The 21,670-nt window shown below is 39.4% G+C and overlaps 1 protein-coding gene across 2 annotated transcripts in view; it reads right to left on the bottom strand.

The window, feature by feature from the left end:
- The window catches only part of mcf2l2 (MCF.2 cell line derived transforming sequence-like 2), a 259,329-nt gene that overhangs the window by 60,714 nt on the left and 176,945 nt on the right, over positions 1-21,670 (bottom strand). For both annotated transcript variants that reach the window (XM_049588011.1, XM_049588012.1), the window contains exons 20-25: positions 20,251-20,343; positions 17,829-17,951; positions 12,929-13,009; positions 12,395-12,535; positions 9,360-9,452; positions 6,658-6,736 (exon numbers count right to left, since the gene is read on the bottom strand). In XM_049588011.1, coding sequence (XP_049443968.1) covers positions 6,658-6,736; positions 9,360-9,452; positions 12,395-12,535; positions 12,929-13,009; positions 17,829-17,951; positions 20,251-20,343 — 610 coding nt within the window. The remainder of the gene's footprint in view (positions 1-6,657; positions 6,737-9,359; positions 9,453-12,394; positions 12,536-12,928; positions 13,010-17,828; positions 17,952-20,250; positions 20,344-21,670) is intronic.

Below are 21,670 nucleotides of genomic sequence, written 5' to 3'. Positions count from 1 at the left end.
TGATTGGTTGATGCACAACGGCACGATACTGATTCTTTGCAGGCTGAACACAGAGCCATGGTGAGGTGCAGAAACCTATTGTTTGTCTCAGACCACTTGATTTACATTATGCTTAGAGGATATTACAAAATTTTTACTCAATTATACCAAAACAATGTTGCCTACTGGAGCTTTAAGGTAGAGCAGTGAAAATATTCCAAATATAACACAGACTTAGAGATATATACATTTTTTCAGGTGGGACTTCTTTTTGGTGGCTAAAATACATTTTGTTGCTGACTCCTCCACAGCAGTAGATTGCTTAGCTTCCATATCAGATTCTAGCCTGTTTTCTTGAACTGGGGGCGTGCCGACTGACATCTACTGTTTTGTTTTTCATTTTTAAGATATTTTTTTGGGCATTTTTGCCTTTAATGCACAGGACAGGTAAGCGTGAAAGGGGGAGAGAGAGAAGGGATGACATGCAGCAAAGGGCCACAGGCTGGATTTGAACCTGAGCCGCTGTGGCAACAGCCTTGTACATGGGGCGCCTGCTCTACCCACTAAGCCGCTGACGCCCCGCATCTACTGTTTGTAATATACTGTCTATAGATAAATATTCCACACAACCCAACTTCAAAAAGTCTGAACTATCCCTTCAAAGCAGTGGTTTCCAACTGGTGGGTCACAGTCTAAAAGTGGGTCATGGGTCCATTCTGAATGGACTGTGAGTGATCTGCATACACGTCAAGTTTGTAAAAAACACTCTTTATTTTGAAGCACCATTTCCTTCTGTAGAATGAGTGAATAACGAACAGCAACTTAACAGAGACAGCAAACTAGCTTGAGACATGGCCAAATGTAAGTATGTACTAGTTGTTAAAACAAAGGATATTACATTTTTGTTACAATATGAGTCTTATTTTTGTAGATTTTGGCAGCTGATCATTTCACTACTTGCGTTTTTTGCCCCATTGCACATCTCTGTAGTCATGTTACCACATTCTTAGGTCCAAGTGTGGTGAAAAAATTCATTCTTGACCTTGCAAACAGATCAGTTGGTTTGCTCAGTTGTCATGGAGATTAGAGTGAAAGTTGATTCTTGACCTCAGACACAGGCAAAGCTAGTGAGTGGACCTTGAGTTAAACTTATTTTGTCAAAACACCCAACTTGTAACTATTTTCTTTTAAAGTGTTTATTCCATCTGCATATTTATGTTTTTTGCCAACACATCACTCACATTATAATCGCTCTCCTTCTCTGTTCTCTCTTTAACATCACATATACTATATCTCCTTCTCTCTCTGTCCAGCACACAGAGCTGAAATAACTGCTGGTCCTCTTTCCTCCTTCTCTCCACCCTCCTTTCTTCTCACACACGCTCCTCCCTCCTTTCACAAGCCTCCTTCGTTCCCTCTGTGCTGCCTCTCAGCCTCCATCTCCACCCTGAAAATCTCCTCTCTGTATGCCTGTCTCTTTGTCTCTCTCCACCCATCATTCCATCGCACTCTTCTCCTCTCTCCCCATCACTTTCAATCTCCTCCCTCTCCTTTTCTCAGACCAATTTCATGCTCTTTCTCTGTCTTTCCTCTACCCTCCTCACATGGAGTCAGAGGTGTAAATCTCACACACACACACACACACACACACACACACACACACACACACACACACACACACACACTCCCTGCACTGGACCGTCAGAGCCTCCTACAGCCTCTGCTCTCCAGGTTTCATGACAGGGTTGCTGTGTTATTAGTCAGTCTCTCTCTCTCTCTCTCTCTCTCTCTCTCACACACACACACACACACACACACACACACACACACACACACACACACACACACACACACAGGCACAGGTACACACACTCCCACACAGATGACTTGTCAGACAGGCAGAGTGTGTGGCTCACAGAGGGTGGTTTTCCTGTCAGTCAGGACCACATAGTGGAACCGATGCTCAGTGGTACAGAGAGGGCCGAGAGAGGTAGGAACACACGGGGAGAGAAATGGGACGGAAGCCAGTGGACATACAGTATGAAGACACAGAGGAAGGTGTGTGCTGCTGTGTCTATGTCAGTGCATATGTTTAAGCATTTGTACATTTGTGTGTTCATGCATTATCCTTACACTTGCATTTTAATTATTAATGACAATTAATTTCATCATTAATCCATTGTTTATTTTTCTTATTCATTGATTGTTTTATCCATAAAATATCAGACAATAGTGAAAAATGTCCATCATCATTTTCTAGAGCCTTGAGCCATGTCTTCATATTGGTTGTCATGTCTCACCACAGTCTGTTCTCATGCACTGTTTGTACGTTTTCCTATGAAAAGTAATGCACCAAAATTCATACCAATCCCATGCAATCTTGAGCCAGTAATTCTTGTATAACCCACGGCAGTAAACAAGGAAGGCTGCAATCACATGACCAGTGTGCCGACAGGAGTAAAGAAGGAAGGAGTCCCATTAGACTTTCTTTCTGGACTTTCCCAAGGAGAACAGTGTTCAGAAACGTGTGACCTTTGATTTAAAGTACAGTTCAGCAGAAAGCCTGCATTACAAACTATGCATATTAAGTTTGAGAGATATGAGCATTTATAACACATGGAGGGAAACTAACAGAAAAACACTGTCAAGTTGCTCAGGCTATCCTCACAAATTTTTCATATATTTTCCTACGAAAATCAATGCAACCAAATTCGTATGTATCCAACATATTTTGAAAGGCTGCAATCACTCGACCCATGCACTGACAGCAGTAAACAAGGAGGCAGTCCCGAGCACTTGTAAGGAGTCAGGTTGGGGTGGTGGATGGGTCACAAAAAAAAAAAAAACAACGTGTGTGAATTTTGAGGTATTTTGAGGTAAGTCCTTATCATGTTTCTTTTCCTAAACCTAACCACAGTAACTTTTATTGCCTAAACCTAATGTCTGTGACTTTACATTGATTACGTATCTGTACATTAAGGAAGTAATGTCATCATATGAACTGTTGTGCATGCATTTTTCATAGGATATCATACAAACCTTTCTATGAGAATACACTAAGATGCATTATGGGATATGTTGCAAACTGCATTATTTTTATATTGAGCTATACTAGGGACTAAAAGTCATGATATCCTTGCTGCTTAGATTTGATACTTGTTTTGGTGAACTGTCTCATGTAAGTCTCCAACTTTATGGAGGTACAATATTAAATTGCTTGAGTACAACTTTAATTTTCTGTCCATCAACAAGTCACTAATAAACTAATTAGACAGCACTGATCTCAATTGGCTGATGGGATATAAGTATAATCAGCTCTGCTATATGTAATCTGGAAAACAATTCACTAATGTGAAACAAAAAAAATAAAAAAGAGGGAAATGCCATAATGTTGCTTGGGAGGCAGAGTTTGGTGTCAGTTCTATTGGAGTTAATGGGGCAGGCACAGCAAATCACACTTAACCAATTATATATTTGTTGTTTCAACTTTAACTGAAATTAGTAAACTAAAATCCTTAGACAAAATTTAAACACAAGTGCGTTTGTTGTCCTTGTTATTGGTCTCCAAACAGATTATGGTTCTGCTCATCAGCTGCATCTCCAGCCCGTTTGGTCCAAGTTATCAATGCTACCTGCTTTTAGCAAGAAAAACAGTAGTAAGAAATAATCCTGGTAAAGGTGTAAGAGAAACAGACAGGGAGCTGCAGTGTCAATGAGGGATAGCAAATGTAACAGCCTCTCTAGCTAAATCACTGTCATGACTTCTGTGCTGGCTAATAAAGTAGGCTAACATTAGGTGGCTAACATTAATATGAATACAAATCACTGAGGCACTGCAGCACTACAGGCTGAGTCTCCTTGCTCGTAATGTGATAGACAATATTCACTTAACAATTATTTTGGAACAAAAATAACCTAACACAATATATTAAAACCTAAAATGACCTCAATCATGAATACTTAAAAAAAAATTAAAAAATCAATCAACACAATGTGGGATTCATGGCCATTACATGGCATACAAGCAAAACCTGCAGGCGCAGATTCCGTATAGGCCTGGTTTTCAGTGATAGCAGGTCAGACCTGCCCTGTCTGGTGATGTATCATGATGTAACGTTAGCTATCTTAGACCAAACAACGAATGCACAAATTCAGATAAACAACATCGGTCAACATCACATAATGTGTGGTTTTTAATCTGGTGGAAGTATTTTTCAGTCAAAGATGAAACAGCAAAGATATGATGGGTTATAGTGTGATTTGCAGTGCCAGCCCTACTGACTCCAATAGAAGTGACACCAAAATCTGGCTCCAATGCAAAATTCAAATGCTGTCACTGACGTCCTCCTTTCCCTCTTTTATATTTTCCTTGCTTTAAAACAAGAAGAATTTTTTTGTTAGCAACATAATCATGATTATGTTTGCATGTTGCAATTACATTTTCCTCAGTCTGCGGTTCATTAGAAGGAGGACATTTCCCTGACTTGGCAGTCGCTACAAGAGAATGACAGCCTATCACCAGATTGCAGCGAAGGATAACTCCAAGATGTGCTGATAGATACTGCTGTTGACAAGAACATTTTCATGATAACCAAAGGAAACTGAGTTGTTGCAGCAGGAAATAATGATGGAGCCACAGCATGGGGAAAATTTGAAGAGAAAATCAAATGGTATATGAATAAGATTTTTAAAAGTTTCAAAAGCATTTTCAGAATGTTTAGAAAAGATGTACAGTACAGGCCAAAAGTTTGGACACACCTTCTCAATCAATGCATTTTCTTTATTTTCATGACTATTTACATTGTAGATTCTCACTGAAGGCATCAAAACTATGAATGAACACGTGGAGTTATGTACTTAACAAAAAAATGTGAAATAACTGAAAACATGTTTTATATTCTAGTTTCTTCAAAATAGCCACCCTTTGCTCTGATTACTGCTTTGCACACTCTTGGCATTCTCTCCATGAGCTTCAAGAGGTAGTCACCTGAAATGGTTTCCAACAGTCTTGAAGGAGTTCCCAGAGGTGTTTAGCACTTGTTGGCCCCTTTGCCTTCACTCTGCGGTCCAGCTCACCCCAAACCATCTCGATTGGGTTCAGGTCCGGTGACTGTGGAGGCCAGGTCATCTGCCGCAGCACTCCATCACTCTCCTTCTTGGTCAAATAGCCCTTACACAGCCTGGAGGTGTGTTTGGGTCCATGTCCAGTTTAAAAATAAATGATCGTCCAACTAAGCATAAACCGGATGGGATGGCATGTCGCTGCAGGATGCTGTGGTAGCCATGCTGGTTCAGTGTGCCTTCAATTTTGAATAAATCCCCAACAGTGTCACCAGCAAAACACCCCCACACCATCACACCTCCTCCTCCATGCTTCACAGTGGGAACCAGGCATGTGGAATCCATCCGTTCACCTTTTCTCGTCTCACAAAGACACGGTTGGAACCAAAGATCTCAAATTTGGACTCATCAGACCAAAGCACAGATTTCCACTGGTCTAATGTCCATTCCTTGTGTTTCTTGGCCCAAACAAATCTCTTCTGCTTGTTGCCTCTCCTTAGCAGTGGTTTCCTAGCAGCTATTTGACCATGAAGGCCTGATTCGCGCAGTCTCCTCTTAACAGTTGTTCTAGAGATGGGTCTGCTGCTAGAACTCTGTGTGGCATTCATCTGGTCTCTGATCTGAGCTGCTGTTACTGCTGGTGACTCGGATGAACTTATCCTCAGAAGCAGAGGTGACTCTTGGTCTTCCTTTCCTGGGTCGGTCCTCATGTGTGCCAGTTTCGTTGTAGCGCTTGATAGTTTTGCGACTCCACTTGGGGACACATTTAAAGTTTTGCAATTTTCGGACTGACTGACCTTCATTTCTTAAAGTAATGATGGCCACTCGTTTTTCTTTAGTTAGCTGATTGGTTCTTGCCATAATATGAATTTTAACAGTTGTCCAATAGGGCTGTCGGCTGTGTATTAACCTGACTTCTGCACAACACAACTGATGGTCCCAACCCCATTGATAAAGCAAGAAATTCCACTAATTAACCCTGATAAGGCACACCTGTGAAGTGGAAACCATTTCAGGTGACTACCTCTTGAAGCTCATGGAGAGAATGCCAAGAGTGTGCAAAGCAGTAATCAGAGCAAAGGGTGGCTATTTTGAAGAAACTAGAATATAAAACATGTTTTCAGTTATTTCACCTTTTTTTGTTAAGTACATAACTCCACATGTGTTCATTCATAGTTTTGATGCCTTCAGTGAGAATCTACAATGTAAATAGTCATGAAAATAAAGAAAATGCATTGAATGAGAAGGTGTGTCCAAACTTTTGGCCTGTTCTGTATAGTGTGGGAAATGTCTGGGTAACTGTGACAATGCAATACAATAGCAGCAACAGCAACTAGTTGATTGTGTGATTAGAAATATTAGAAAAATTCTGTGTACACACCATGCAAGTATCACACACTACATGTATGCTGGTCTAACACAAGCTATTGGATGGATGGACCAATATAATATAGACATGTCTCTGTTCTTCAGCTTTGATTTAGAGTTGAAGTAAGTTACTAACAGGGTAAAAATGCACAAGGAAGAGATAGAAGAGCAGTGCATAAGTGTGTGTGTGTGTGTGTGTGTGTGTGTGTGTGTGTGTGTGTGTGTGTGTGTGTGTGTGTGTGTGTGTACCTCTGCATGCCTCTAGCTGGCCTGTAAGAACTTTACGAATCTCTGACACCCACATATTTTTCACATCCATGGAGGGAGCCTGGGGAAGAATGTATGCACACACACACACACAACATCAACAACCAACATATACAACAAGAGCCTCTTAACACTAATGCTGTTTTTTTGAGATAGAAACTGTTCAGTGGGGGAGCTGTGTAGTACAACACTGCCCCCAAGAGGAGGACTGTGGAAAAGATCCCTGAATGCCTCCCCAGAGGTGTCTATATGATATTTTGAATAATTTTAGAGTGTAAGTATTTTTTCGGTTTTATGAATTTTTTTTATGAATAACATCAAAAATATAAAAATATCTGTATTAATTTACATCAGCAGATGTTAAAATTAATATATATTTTTTCTGCTTTATTTGCATATGTACAATAAATGTTTTCTTTCTGACATGACTGGAGTATTATATTACAAATTTAACTACACAGCAATACAGCATAGGACATGCAATTTTCCAGCTCTTCCATATAGGTTCAGCTTTCTGACAAACTCCTAAGTAAAAGGATAGGATCATTATCAGCAAAGTAGACTTTAACTATCAACAGTAAAGGTACTCTTTCTGCAGTTAAATGTCCCCTCTGACTGATGTATTGCTATTAATTAATGTAATAGATTTTCAACGTCCTGAGACTCCAGCTTTGGTTTGGAATGCTTGTTTAATTTCTCCTAGCTATTTGGGATGAAAAGGACCTGATAACTATAACTGAACATTTTCTTAGAGCAGTAAGGCCCTGATCTCACAGAAAGTGTTTTGTAATTGTTTTTAATGAGAAGGAAGCTTTTAGCTCACTGTTTTTGTGTTGCTATGTTCCTCGTGATTCTGCACTCTTGGAGCCTGGTATTTATGGTAGAGAACTCTAAACTGCAGGTCTTCAGTGGTGGCCACAACAACAAGTTTACAGTTGGTAAACACTGGATGAGAAACTGGATTGCTGGATACCCAGAGCTATATGGCCCAATGATAGACAGCAGGTTGTTAAACGTTCCCTGAGTCATCCTAAAACATGCCTGGAAATGGCCATCACCAAGGCTAAGCTCCTGGACCAGCAGGTAGTACTCCCAGTAATCCACACTCTTTTTTAGGGTCTCATGTACCCACACAGATCACTGTTTCTCTGTGCCCAACAAACTATTTACTGACAGCCTCTCACTCTCAAGTAGAGCTACAGCAAGTACCCTCTGCCTGTCCATTTTAGAAACCAGCTACTTATTACTGTGAAATAAATAGGTAGGTTAGCTAGCCAAATCGAATAGACTGATTTTATGGGAAGGTTAAGGTAAGAAGGTGATGGGTTGGTATCCTGGCAACAATAAAAAGGTGCAGCACTTGTGGCATTCAATTAAAAAAAAACAAGACAGGGCAGTGCACCTCATGTTTTGCAACCTGCAAGGCCCTGTGTCCACCAAAGTGTTTTTCCCCAGCTGAAAAAGTGAGGTGCTCCCCAGGAAATGTGAAAAGTGTTTTGGAGGCGCAGTATTTTTTAAGATGAGACGCATTGGTTGCATCTGGTCGCTGTGATATGGAATATGGACAGTAGTAAACATGTCGTCACAAGGTAGGGTACTTGCTTTCATTGAGGGGAAGGCGGAAGCATGCAGGGAGAGAGGGCGGCTCCACTGGTCTGTAAGGGTATATAGTATGTTAACAGATTTCTTTTCCATTGTTGTTGTTGTTGCTCAGCTCTTGTGCGTGTAACGTGATGGTCTGTCTTCATGGTATTTGTCCCTCCTTCACTGTGATTAAACAGCCAAAGTAACAGTGATGAGCATGGCAGTGCTCAGCTCAGCTGTAGATTGGCGGTGCTCCCATTGCAAAACATTACAAGATAATATGCTGGCCTCAGAAAAAAAAACACTTTGGTGGACAGAGCCCCTTAGCAGTTTTTGAAAAAAATGACATTGTCAAATGGGGACATTTGTTGTTAATAGTTAAGTGTGTAATAATGTATAAAACAGTATTACAAATAATACGTTTGTTTAATGTTTTATAACTCTATGGGTTAGGGGTCACTGTTCAAGTCTTAAACTGTTCAAAACTGTTCATTTCACTGCCTGAACATGGCTGGGCAAAGCAAATTTGCAAATAATGCATTATATCTAAGCCTTGGGATTTATTTTGTAACTCTGTATGAATTTTCACTGCTCCATGTGCCAAGAAAGTCCTTGTTTTGTCAACAGTGTCTTAGCTTGTTACTACTGCTTAAATTAGTAAAATTTTGCATGCACTATCAAACTACAGTATATTAAGCATAAATAAACAAGTTTTAACCATAAAATGTGATCAGATTTTGCACCTTGTCCACTTTTGCATCAGGATCAGCTGTAGACTGACTCGGCAGAGATGTCTGCCAACTCTTTTTTTTTTTTTTTTTACACAGATTAGCAAATTGTTGTCTTACTACCACTAGATGGTAGGCTACATAAAGGTGTCCATGAATGAGGACAACAGGTCTTAGTTAAGCAGAGTGACTACTTCAAATCTGTTCGGGGTTGGGAGCCCTCCAAAGGGGTCACTAGATCAGTCTAAGGGGTCGTGTCATGATTTATGGGGTGGCAAAATATTAAAAACAAAGTTCTGATACACAAATCTGTGTCCTTTCTTTAATGTTTATCTAATATTTGCTGTTTTTTGTGAAACTCCATCAACATACCTGGATGATGTAAACCTCCTCTCTGCCATTGTACCACACCTCAAACTTCTTGATGTCACCTTTGACATTCTCTGTTATCCCCACAGCACTCATCTGGAAAGAGAGAAGGAAAGAAACACTGTGAGATGCTGCAAATCTGTGTCATCAGTAATAACTAGTTTAAAAAATAACTCAAGCCAAAATGACCTGAACACTGAGGGTAAACTTGACATGATCAGATAAACCTCTTCAGGCTGTTCTCACAAATTTTTTGTATGTTTTCCTTTTATTTATTTATCTGTTTATTTTTTACTTTATTGTAGCCTGTCTGAGTGTCACAAACAGGTTAAGGAAGTCACTGAGTATTGAATGAAGGATTAACACATTGTTTGCTTTGGTCCTCCTGAGATATTTGCGGACAAAAATAAAAATAAAAAATTACACCAAATGTACATTTTGATGAGGCTCTCCTCTACAAGATAGGGCCACAAGATAAGGTAAAAATGCAGGGCCCATCTTACTTGATGTTGTACTTGTACAAGACCTTAAACAAATTTACAAGTAATTAAATAATGTATGTAATGTGGATGCTTCCTGAGTGCCTCCAGTTAGAGGTTTTCCCAGCACGTGCAACTGGTTGGAGGCCCCGGGGCAGACCTAGAACATGCTAGGGAGGGACTGTATACCTCATCTGGCCTGAGAACACCTTGGGATAACCCAGGAGGAGCTGGAAAGCGTTTCTTAGGAGAGGGACGTCTGGAGCACTGCACAGTGCTCAGCCTGCTGCCACCACGAACCGACCCGGATAAGCGGATGAAAATGGATAAATAATATACAAATTAACTGACACTAAGTGAACCTAGAGCTGAGGTCTGGGGCATTGAAGGAGGTTCCCACTTTTCTTTCTTGCTAATTCAGCTTTATTATCTATGACTTTTGTGACAATATTCAAGCAAATGTGCAGAATAAGCTTTTACTTGTAAGTGTAAATCCTTAACAGATTACATATGCAAATATACAGATTTTGGGCTGTTATGGCTCTTCTTGTGGTCAAAAGGGTTGGCAGGTGAATGCACCGCTAGTGACAGCTATGAATGACCTGAACACATCCTAAGATAGAAAATGTTTCATTTGGTCACAAGATACTTTAACAGAATCAGCCAATTCTAATGGCAGGTAAATGCGCGAAAGGAGCTCTGCCAATCATTCAGTAGTTTCATTCCTGGATCATTTTATTACTATTTATGCTCTATTTGGGGTCACAGGATGTAATTCTCAGCAGGAGGTCCTCAGCAGGCGTGAATACAACCCCACCACTGTTTATTACAACACAGACAGAAACACAAGCATGATATACTGAGCTGTTATGCTGAACAAAAAAGAGAAGTGATTGAATTTCTTTCATACTTGACTTCCTTTGCTACTTTCTTTCTGCAGACTTGTTTGGAAGGGAACCTGAGGAGCTGTACAGCATATTTATCAATGACAGCTCCAGGTCCAGCACATTTCTATGGAGAAATGTCAGCAATCCACCGCTGCTAAAGAACAGCATTTGTTTACGTGCCACGAGAAACAGCTTGTACATTTAAAATAGTTCGTAAATGTGGTGTTGTGTTGAACTGCTCTGAGAATCATCCTTTACTTTTGTAAATACTGGTAATGTGGCTTTTTTTTTCCAACTAAAGCTTTTCTGGGTGTGGCCACTTGGAGGCAATGAAACAAGCTAATACCCAACACACTACCTTATGAAGCTGTCGAAGCTAAGATTTATAGTAGTTTTCAGACACAGGACAACATTATCAGCCATTTGGAGCTGTGTTTGTGAATCCAGTGGGTGGGTAACATTGCTCTGTCATGGCTTCACGTGTAAATAGGCAATTGTTTGCAAACATGTTAGCCATATCAACTTTATAGGTCAATAATAAATAAAGGCTGATGTGAGATTTTACTGCCCCCTAGTGGGTGAGAATTAATTCATGCAGCTTTAAAGTTTTAAAAACTTCAAAATCTGATCTATCAAGATGATACCATGTAACATATGAATTTACATATAATACTACAACAAACTAGAAATATGACCTTGTTTTGATTGTATGCTTCTGCCAACCAGTCAAGTTACACTTACAGTTTACATTCATGTCTGTGAAATAATGGATGCTTCACACACATCCCCTCCTGTCAGCACAGAAGAGCTATACAATCAGTAAAGTTTCAAGACTAGTGTCACCAATTCAGTATAAAAGTAGAAAAGTGTTTTTGCAGAATATTATGATGTCACAGTGAAGTTGTGGATATAAAATGGCATCATTTTATCCTATTAAACACTTTTGTCATGAAATTTTGTCACACTAAGCAAATTCATTTTTGAGTTACGGCCAAAAACAGGTTTTGTGAGGTCACAGTAATCTTTGACGTTTGACCACCAAATTCTATTCAGTTGATTATTAAGTCCAAGTGGACGTTTGTGCAAAATCTGAAGAAATTCCCTTAAAGCATTCTTGAGATATCGCTTTACGAGAATGGTAGGAACGCACGTCTGGACGTGTGTACATGGACATAAGGACAGGTGGACAAACCACAAACATAATGCCTTTGGCCACAGCTGTACCTGTGCAGTAGCATGAAAAACCTAAAACCTTTTACAATGTCTCCATGAATTTAATGTTTTGATTGCTGGTTAATATAGAATCTACTAAAACCCTGTCTTACATCATTGCCAGAGTTATCTCTACAGTAAGTTTAATAATCTTTCTGTGGCCTGCTGTTATCCCTTGATCACCAGCAGGTTTACTCATCTTGTTAAACAACAGTCGTCCAAAGACCATTTGTCAAATCATCTTCTATTACAACATTAACTATTTCATACACTGTTTGCGCTTTGAAATGTTTGTCTCCATGGAAATAGAATGAATAGACACTAGACAAGATACGTAAGTGGGGCCATAAAGTGTGTCACATTCACACATTTGAGAACTCTTTTTTTGCCTGCTGTTACTTAGTTTAAATAAAAGGGACCTGGAAACAAAAAAAAACACACAACACTGTCTGTGTCTGACCTTGAGTGAGTGTTTGAAGCTGTAGGATGGGGTCTTCTCGTGTCCATCTGTGGTCTCCTCACGTTTCTTACAAAACAGCATCATCTTGTCATACAGGAACAGGTGCCTTTGCATGGGCTTAAACCTGGCCAGGTCCTTCACCTGAAATCAGGTTATCACCCATTTTATCTGTTTGCCTGTCCATTATTCACTCCAGACCGCAACCATAACATGTATTAGTGGATCATTGTCAAATAAAGTGTGTTAAACAGCTGAGGTCACAATAGATGATTTGTTCCACAATTGTGGTATCGTTTGCTATTGTGTTTCTCCAAACTAACACTGTCTTTCTCACAAACCCTCGTGTCGTAATGTAAAAGTATAAAGTTTACATGATTTGTAGTTAAGGAGCTAAAACCTGCAAAATATCAGTGCAGATCTGTAATGGTATTCTTTTGACAAGTGGTAAAATGGCAAGCATGGCATCCTAATGCTTATATGTAAGAGACCTGATGTCAGGACAGTGACGCTATCTACTGGAGTGTGGGGTTGTACCTTGCTGTGGCCTTTCTTGTGATCAGTCCACACATTAAAGGACCCCTGCATCAGTAGTTTCCCCAGTTCACTCAGGTTACCCTGTGACATCAACACACAGACAGTCAGACTGTTATAGCACCATTCAACACAGTCATAGCATTTTGCAGTAGCACGTGTAGTATGTGCACAGTCCCGCTCCAGTTCTGCTGCTACAGTAGATCTGTATAATAAAATAAAGGAATAAAGGGGAATAAAGGAAAAAACAATAATCTTTGAAAGAAGATATATTTTGTACGTAGAGTATAATAATTCTACCTGTGAAAAGTTGTTTGACTACCACAGTTATATTTTACAAGCTGGAATGCACATTAACCCACCTTTGGGTTTATTTCAACATTCACCTCTACCATAGCTTGTACCTTGCAAGCACCCCAAATTCATAACCATACAGATTACACATGTATGGAAAAAGTTCCCACACAAAACAAACCATGTGCAGTGTCCAAATTAGTTTTGGATTAGGACAAGTGTCAGTAGTGGTTTGTTTCCAAAATTATATCTGTTGACTACTGATCGCATACTGTGTTGTATTTGTATAACCATGTGGATCCATACTGTGATATAGGTCACTATTTCCTATGGGGTGGGAATCACCAGAGGATCCACAGTGTGATATTATCATGATACAATATTATTGCAATTTTAAATGTTGCGATATGCTGATTATTGGAACAGCGTGAGAGACCAAAAAAAAAAAAAAAAAAAAAACAGGAAGTGAGATGAAATCTCAGGAAGATTTTGAGTCTGGCCCTTACCGATACACCTCCTACCCAAGGGGCAGCACTAACTGAGGCATTTCAAATGCTGTCGCATGCAGTTGGATAGTACAATGGCCAATCAGAGCAAAAAACAAGGTGACATATTCATTGCACTAAGCCTCATTTGTTTGCCAAACAGTGGGGCTAACTGATATATTATGCCTTGCCGTATCGCGTTGGCAAAACAGCAAAAACGCAAGGAAATTCTGCAGCAAAAAAACTGCATCTCCTGTTTTGAACACATTGCGTCACATCAAGTTCACATGTGCAGTCTACTTAAATACTACAAATAAAGAATCAAATATGCAGGTTTTTTTTTTTTTTTTTTTTGCGGCAGTCTGTCAGCTGCTTCAAAACTTTCCTTTAATACTCTTAGATTTGAAGTCGGTTGTTTTGATGAGACCTGACGTTGACCATCGTGACAATATGACATATTCAGTCTAATAAGTTGGACGACTGTTGTCCCACCATGGACATACCCACCATCATTCACACACCCCGACATCACAGCAACATTTCTCACTCTATATTTATGCTTTTTCTTTTCACCAGTCACTGGTGACTAACCTGTTGTGCTCCTTTCCATGTAACTTCAGACCAGTTACAAAGTTAAAAGTTTTTTGTTTCTGTATATTCACACGCAATGAATAAGTGAACAATCAAATGAAGACATTAAGGAAAAAACCCTGAGGTTGTAAGCCAGAATGTACCAGTTTGATGTGAATAACCCTCAGCTAAAACCCAAAATAAACACATGGTTCACAAACAACACAATTATTCAAGATTAAAGAAAATACAGATTGAAATACACTGACTGAAAGCTCCTTCATCACCACTCTGATACATACTGGATCATATGAGTGCAGAGTCAAGGCTGTGACAGTGACTAATGTGTGATTGATACAGTTCTAAGTAAGATAAAGATGCAATACATTCTTTTGCCTGCTCCCTGCGGCATAGATGAGGTAGCTTCCACTCAAGTGTCTGGGTGGGAAGATGACATGTTACACTATTCTGATGTTTGTAAACTGATGGAGCAAATCTGCTGCACCAAATGCAGCACAGTATTTGTCTATTGTCATCAATCATCATCATCATCGGTCCCAAATCTCTGATCAATTCCACCCATGACTTCTCCCTCTCCTTGAATGGCTCCACTGTGCTCATCTCCCCCCATGTCCGTAACCTTGGTGTCATCTTCGATCAAACTCTCTCCTTTGACCAACATGTCAAACACATCACTAAAACAGCCCTCTTCCATCTCAGAAACTTTTCCCGCCTCCATCCATCCCTCTCCTTGTCAGCTGCAGAGACTCTCATTTATGCATTCATCACTTCTAGACTGGACTACTGCAATAGTCTCCTCCATGGTCCATCATCAGAAACACTCAAGAAACTACAATATATCCCCCCATTGCAATTTTTACAATGGATAAGACTGACTTCCACTTTATTAAATCCAAATGGGAAGTGAGCTACAATTACTGGAACCAATTCCCACAGATAGCTGGAATAAGATCTGTTCAAGGGCCCACGTGGTCACCAGATCAAGCACATAGGGAAGTTCAGATGGAAATTCATTGTATGAATCACTGATGATGTTTTTCGTACTGACTTGCCCATGGACCCCATAGTAGCACTACTCATAGTAATACCAGACAGTACTGAAGAACGGGCGCATACCTACCTTCTTCGGATTCTATTTACAGCAGCTATCCAATGCATCACTATTTGCTGGCTGGATCCAGACCAGCCTACTCATGCACTCTGGTTACAAAAACTACAGGAATTGTATTGCATGGAAAAGATCACTCATTACTTTCACTTGTAGAATGTCTCATTCCATATGCCTTATCCTATATAATTATCAATTATTATTACCCTGTTTTATCTGTAATTTTACTTTGCCTTTTGATTTACTATTATTATTGTTATTGTTATTATTATTGTTACTAGTATTATTATTAGTAGTAATAGTAGTGGTAGTAGTATTTGTCTGTATTATTATTATTATTATTATTATTATTATTATTATGGTATTTGATATGTTTGACAAAAACCTGTTGGAACCTCTTTTGGTATCTTTTTGATGCTCATCATCCATTTTCCCTTGCATTAACTACGCTATCATAACATTTAACTTGCTATTTTTTTGTTACTGTTTTGAAATGATAAAAGCTTACACTATATACTTCCTGACCACGTTATTTAGTTGAAATCAGTTCAGAATGTATACAATGCATGAGAGTTAAATGACTAAATTCCAAACTGATTGTCCAGTTAAAGACTTCATCCAATGAAAACCAAGATTTTAACCTTGTTAATTCATCCATATAGTGATTTTTACAGCACATATCCATGGAACACACTAAGACATATCATGAGCAAAAGAAGAAGTCAGCATAGTTGAGCATTTTCACCTTGGAACTGCAGTGTGCCAATAACAGTCTCAAGAACGGGGCTTTGTAGCACAAACCTAATGAACCAATCCCATCAACTTGTGGGCTGGGGCTCTCCATATTATTAACAATAACACTATAGTGAAACGAGGGATATCAAAGAAGAAAACAGGCTACCTATCAGTACTTAGCAAACTAAGTTTCACCTTTACTTTCACTTGTCAGAGCTTACAATCTGGAAACAGGTTTATCTCACATTAGCAACACATTAGTTTGATAACGTAGTCTAGCCAAAGGCCCATGTTATCTCTTACTGTTTACAAGCAGACATTTGTGTGTTTGATGAGCAGAGTGAAGGTGAACAGGAATGCTTGAGCTGCAGGCGAATAGCTGAGGTTTGGGTTTGTTTGCATATTCATAGGTATGTGAATACCAAATGAGGCAAAGGTATACAGTTGCATCTAAGCTTTTTTATGACTTTTTGCTTTAAGTTAGTTGCGTTAGTTGGTTTTTGCTTTTATTTTAAATAATCACATCAAGTTGTTCAGAAACATTATTAGCCCAATAGCATATCTATCAGCATTCACTGTATCTGGATTAAAATTCTCTAAAAAGTCTTCTTTTTAAAGGTAGTGTCATGGGCACTGATGTTTCCAGTCACCTCTTTGTCAGCTCTGCTAAATTTGTGCTACGTTTGTGCTAAATTTAGGCTCTTATGTCTACTTTTGCAAATCTTGGTGGTGATTTTTGCGATTAGCTTTGGATGGTGGTGGTGTGTGGCTGCGAGTCACTCATTGGGACGAGGAAATCAACTCACCAGTCTGTAAACTGGTTTTCAAATGTAAACATCAAAAGACAGAGAAGAATGAGCACCAGCAGAACTAGTGTCTGGCCATTGCACACACTTTGGAAAATAAACTGGATGACCGCTGTGCTGCATCAGTTTCCAGTGGGATATCAGGAACTTTAATATCTCAGATCCTCGGATTCACCAAAACTTGGCTAAATCCTGGACAGCACCATTCAACCAGGTGACTCCTTCTCTATATGCCGATCTGACAGAGTAGGGGACTCTGGTGAGAGAAGGAGAGTAGTAGTCTGCTTTCTGGTGAATAAGGGCTGGTGTGATGGTTAGAATGTGAGGTGCTATCCTGTTCCTGCTGTGGATCACAGCTATACACCATTCAGAAGCAGCTGCAGAGCAGTGCTGCCTGTGTTGGAGAAGACCAACCATATGGCCGTCTTGTTAGGGTCCCGATGTGTGGACAGGTAAATCAATCTACCACCATAAACCATGGAGTACCAGAACCACCCAGAAGCATGGATAATTATGAAGCAGCAGCCAATAATGTAAGAAGATGCAAAAAAAAGACTAAATTACACAGCACAAGTTAAAGTTGCTGGTGGGACCATATTTCACTGGAGTTGTACCTTGTATAATTCCATCTGACGAATAAATGATTGATTGATTTTAAGTAAACTGGGGAAGGTTATGTCTTTTTATACATGTGTACATACCATATTTTTCTTTTTGATCAACATTAAAACAATGCAAATCTTGACAAAGATAAATGCCAACCAACCAATTTCTACACTATTTCTTTTTAAAACATTTTAGCCATTGGTTTCAATCACAATTTTTGTATATAATGATGATAATATAAGAATGGTGATAATCATGAAAGAATTATAAATACACACCTCAAAGCCAGTGATGGCTATTTGGTGCATGGAGTCATTGACAGACTTGATGATGTCCAGCATTGTGGTTAAAGCCTCCTCCAACTCAGCTGTCCACTCCCCCTTACTGCATTTCAGCATCTCCTGGAAGACAGGAAGGACAAAGTGGGCTGGAAGGATAGAATAACGCAGGATAAAAGCTAAAAAAAAAAACATAGAGGAAACAAAAATACCACAGAGAACAAAAGAAGAGACAACTAGACTGATGTTAACACTGGGGACAGTGAGGTCATGTCCCCAATATTTTTTTCTAGGAATTATTATGTTTCTGTTTTTATGGCGGTGGGGGTGGGCTCAGGGGTTATGTCATGGTGTCAGTATTTCTAAAATCCTGCTTACAGCCCTGACCGACAGGAGCAGAAGAGAAGAGACAAGGAGAAAGAAGCCAGGAGTGACAGGCAGAGTTAATCACTGACACTGGTAGGCTGAGGTGACAGGTTTATCAGGTTGAATAAACCCTCACCTATGTCGAATAACTGTCTGTAGGGGACAAGCATTCATAGGAAGCTTTTATGGTGAAAGAAGGGTTAAAGCTGAAGGTGTGACACATTACAATATGCTACCTTGGCCAGGTTTCTCGTGTAAAAGGGATTTTCAATCTCAATGGGACTTCCTGGTTAAATAAAATATATATATATATATAAGTAAATCTGAAAAGTTTTAATGAAACGTAGTCGGAGGACACCAAGACCCAGGCACAATCTGGCCAGTCAAGGTGAGAGCACCTGAACTGTGAAGCTGGGTGTGTCAGCCTTATTCCTGCACTGTGATAATTCTTGTGCACATGCTTCCTTGGGTCATAACAGTCCAGGAGTAGTGGCAGGGCAAAGTGCAGCTGGTGTTGGCCTTCGGTCACATGAGCGGCTGCTGCAGTGGGGGTTCACCTGTTAAGCTGTGGTGACATACTGTAATTTAAGGTTTGCTGTGGCACTGGTAGTAGTTTAGGTGTTTTTTGGTTTGGGAAAAGGGGTTTATCTTGTGTTTGTGGTTTTGGGTTACCTGCTGATATTATACTTCCAATGCAGTGGTATGCTACACCCCTGTAGCAAGATGCTTTAAAGTCACATTTGGCATTGTTGGCAGGATTATGAAGCAATCACTGTGTGGTATTTCATTAAGTTTTAATCTGGCCATATCAGCATTTTTCAGAACAGGGTAATAAATAGGAACCAGCACTTTGTCTTGTCACTGCCACCACTCCTGGATGTATACCGAAGGAAGAATGTGCACAAGCGTGATCACAGAGCAGGAGTGAGGCTGTGACACCTGCTCACACACAGTTCAGGTGTTGTCACCTTGAGTGGCCAGATTGTGCCTAGGTCCTAGTGTCGCCCTATCACAATTTTATGTTAGAGTTTAGTTCGGTGTCAGAGAAAGAAGTGTAGTGTCAGGTGGATATTCAACCGGCAACTGTTCTAGGGGCGCCAAGTTCTAACACCAAAATGAAGTTTATTTCACAGCATTACAGCTTCAGCTGTGTCCTCAGATCTGTCATGTAAACAGCTCATTACTGACACCTTTGGTTCCTTATGACTCAAAGTTTTGTAAATTCCTACGTCCTTTTTCTTTTTTTCTGTTCATGAAGATGTCAAAGGTCAGCACCAATAACTTTAAACTGTGGGAAAATTCCAGCAGGAGCAGGTCAAGCTGACCAGGAAATAAAGTCAAGAAGAAGACATTCAGATCCTTTGCTTAGCCGCATAAAGGAATCTCTAAGGGAGCTTGTGCTCATCACCTGGAGATTACTATACAGTCAAACTTCTGTCAAACAACATTTCAAAATTTGCATTAAATAAACTGTGGTAACATCAAAATGCAAATCCATAAAACTGATTTTTTTCTTTCTATTTCAACACAACTAATAACACAATCTCCTTATTAATATATTTTTTAAAACTTGTATATTCACAGATTGTTTATTCAGAAATAGTGTGAGTGGTGTGAGGGAATTGACGTTCTTAGAATTTCAGTACATCATAACTTGAAGCTGAAACCGTAGTTACAGTTTGTTTTTTTAACCTCTGCATTTCAACATGAGGGGTGTGGCAGTAGATGTGCGTGAGCCTGGGTCCCTTGGTTAAAGCCTAATGTCTCATTGTGGCTCCAGGCTCAAAAAGAGCTTTTAGGAACTCCTGTGGGGGATTATATAGAGCAGGCTGAACTAATTAGCCAGATAATTGCACAAAATAATGCCCTGTTATTAATGTACTGAAATATTAGTCAAACATAATTTGGATAATTTTTAATGAGATCTTGTAGCCAAATCAAACAAGCTACATAACCACAACAAGCAAGCAGACTTCAGAGTTCAGTGTCATACAGTTGGCAGTTGTGTGTGTGTGTGTGTGTGTGTGTGTGTGTGTGTGTGTGTGTGTGTGTTTACCTTGAGCATGAGTTGGTATTTGGTGATCCTCTGGACAGGCTTCAGCAGGTAGGCATCCAGAGACAGTTTGTGGTCCAGTTTCTTCTGGCATTCCTGTTGTCACAAACACAAAATAGTGTCCATCAGGACGGACACTTGACAGACGTACCTAACCTAAAGCTGCAGTGGGCAAAATTTCCATGTCAAAACAAACCTGTCATATTAGGTTACAGCTGTAGTTGGTAGCATTCATAAAAATAAAATTTTGTCACATTTGCTTAAATTGTCACCATATCGACACAGCAATACATGGGGCAGATAGTCTGTATAAAACATTATGTTCCTTTGCCTCCTTGTGCTTCTTATAGCATTTGTAAGAATCGACCACACACATAAACAAAAACAACCAATAAGAACTCTCTAAAGCAGATGTCAATCATGTCAATCACAGCTTTTGAACTTTGGTCTAACTGTCAAACTAGGCAGCACTGATATAATCATCCATTCTTCAGAACTAGAACAAATATTCCTATCCTACTGGGGAAAAAAACCCTAAAAGCATAACTTATTAACACACTACTTCTGTTATGAAGTTATGATGTTGTTATGAAATATTTTTTTAAATGATTTAAATGAAAAAAATGTCATTTCTAAAATATTTTGATCTGCTTTCAATTTTTACCTTCTAAACTTGCCCTGTGCCAGAAAATAGCCTTGTCCCAGACAAAAATGTACAACTTCAAACAATTAAAAAATGTGTTAAAAGCCTTCAAAATCGAAAACCAACATAGTGATAACATTGGTGCAAAAATGTTCTGCTATAATAATCTTTGTTTTAAAATGTTGGCCCTTTCAAGATGTGTCCCAGGTTTTAGTCAAACTCTGTCAGATTTACGAAAACATAATGTAATCGGGCATAAAAGTGGTTAGCTACATCACAAGGAAGTCTCACTTCTTGGTTTTCAATTGCTGTTCAAGTACTGGTAAGCCTTCTATTTTTTGATACATTAATCAAATAATATTTTTCTAACAGGTCAACTCCGTCACCCTTCTTAAATCGAACTAAATCAAAATTATGGTTTGAAAATTAATATTTTGATTAGCATTAGGAAAACACTTAGCAACTTTGAAAACTAAAATAATTCTTCAATCCAAATGGAGTGAAATTAATAGATAGGCCTATAGAACTTTCTGTCAACTCCATAAGACGTCAACTCCGTCAGATCTAACCTCTGACATCCATCATGACTGAAAATACACAGTCACTGGGAGGATGGCTTATCACAAGGTTTAATAGTCAAGACTTTGATCTTTTAAAATTGATTTCCCAGCCTAATTGAAGAGTGAAAATTAAAAACTGAAACCCCCCCCCCCCCACACACACACACACACAAAAAAAACCCCACAACAGTCTCAAGGATGGGTGTAATATAAATCACGA

This window comes from Epinephelus fuscoguttatus, linkage group LG10 (assembly GCF_011397635.1).
Source record: "Epinephelus fuscoguttatus linkage group LG10, E.fuscoguttatus.final_Chr_v1".
NCBI lineage: Eukaryota > Metazoa > Chordata > Actinopteri > Perciformes > Serranidae > Epinephelus > Epinephelus fuscoguttatus.
This window is presented reverse-complemented; position numbering and strand designations above follow the sequence as displayed.